The 942-nt window shown below is 47.9% G+C and overlaps 1 protein-coding gene across 1 annotated transcript; it reads right to left on the bottom strand.

The window, feature by feature from the left end:
* Positions 1-92: 92 nt before the first annotated feature.
* On the bottom strand, positions 93-795 carry Pmar_PMAR022733 (cAMP-dependent protein kinase, gamma-catalytic subunit, putative; the record flags this gene model as incomplete). The annotated part of the gene is made up of 4 exons (XM_002767688.1): positions 93-124; positions 176-269; positions 376-561; positions 734-795. Coding segments are annotated over 4 exons (374 nt in total), but the record flags the coding sequence as incomplete, so codon positions are not given.
* Positions 796-942: the final 147 nt, after the last annotated feature.

The raw sequence follows: 942 nt of genomic DNA, 5'->3' as shown, positions 1-942 counted from the left end.
AGGACGTCGGTTCGATCCCTGGTAGGTCCACTTGAATGCTCGAAAACCAGCGAGCTTTAACACCTGTAACAACGGGACAACCGCAAGTGAACATGAAGTGACTCGGCTTGATATCACGATGGACCTGAGTCGAAAAAGTCTTATGCCGGGATCGAACCTGGGACCTGCCGATTACGATATTCGAGGTATGAAGGTAGTTGATCGCGTAGAGGATCTGAGCGACGATATCAGCGACTTCAGGTTCCGTAAAATGACCACCACAACTAAATCTGAAGAAGGATATAAAACTGCCCTTGCTGGGTTTCGAACCACGGACCTCTGATGAATGACCTCATGTAGATCAGGACCCCGACAGAGCTCCATCACCAAATGCACCTACGAATCGAGAAGTCCCTCGTCGTTCGAATATGGAGAAGGAGCACCATAGTCGGCGCCTCGAATACGTATGCAAGCCGACAGATATTGGGATGGTCCACTGAGAGGAAGATCTCCACTTCGTTAAGTAGAAAATTGGCCTGCCACCGTGACAAGCCCTTCTTAGTCAACGACTTCAATGCAAATCTGATCTTCAAAAAGCCACCTAGAGGGACTTGGTGCGGTATTCTAATACTCAATAATTGAAATTCTGGATCGGAAGGATCACATTTCACGAATCAAAAGGACAGTGTTGGGGATTCCAATATCATGCCAAGAACGCAGTGTGAAGAATTATCGCCCTGTTGCAGCGACCTACTCTTCCCCCGTCCTTTTATGAATCACTTTTCTCACTGTCGCGGTCGCCCCATGTCCCAAGACCTACATGTAACGAGTAAAATAGCACAATGGTCATGTTGAAGAACCAACATGCGTAAGACCCCAAGATCAACCCGAGCAGCTCACTTCTTGCGTAACGACGAATACTTTCGACAACGGGCATGTCATCAGCCTCGACAATGAAGATGT

Source organism: Perkinsus marinus (assembly GCF_000006405.1).
Source record: "Perkinsus marinus ATCC 50983 genomic scaffold scf_1104296970208, whole genome shotgun sequence".
Lineage (NCBI taxonomy): Eukaryota > Perkinsozoa > Perkinsida > Perkinsidae > Perkinsus > Perkinsus marinus.
This window is presented reverse-complemented; position numbering and strand designations above follow the sequence as displayed.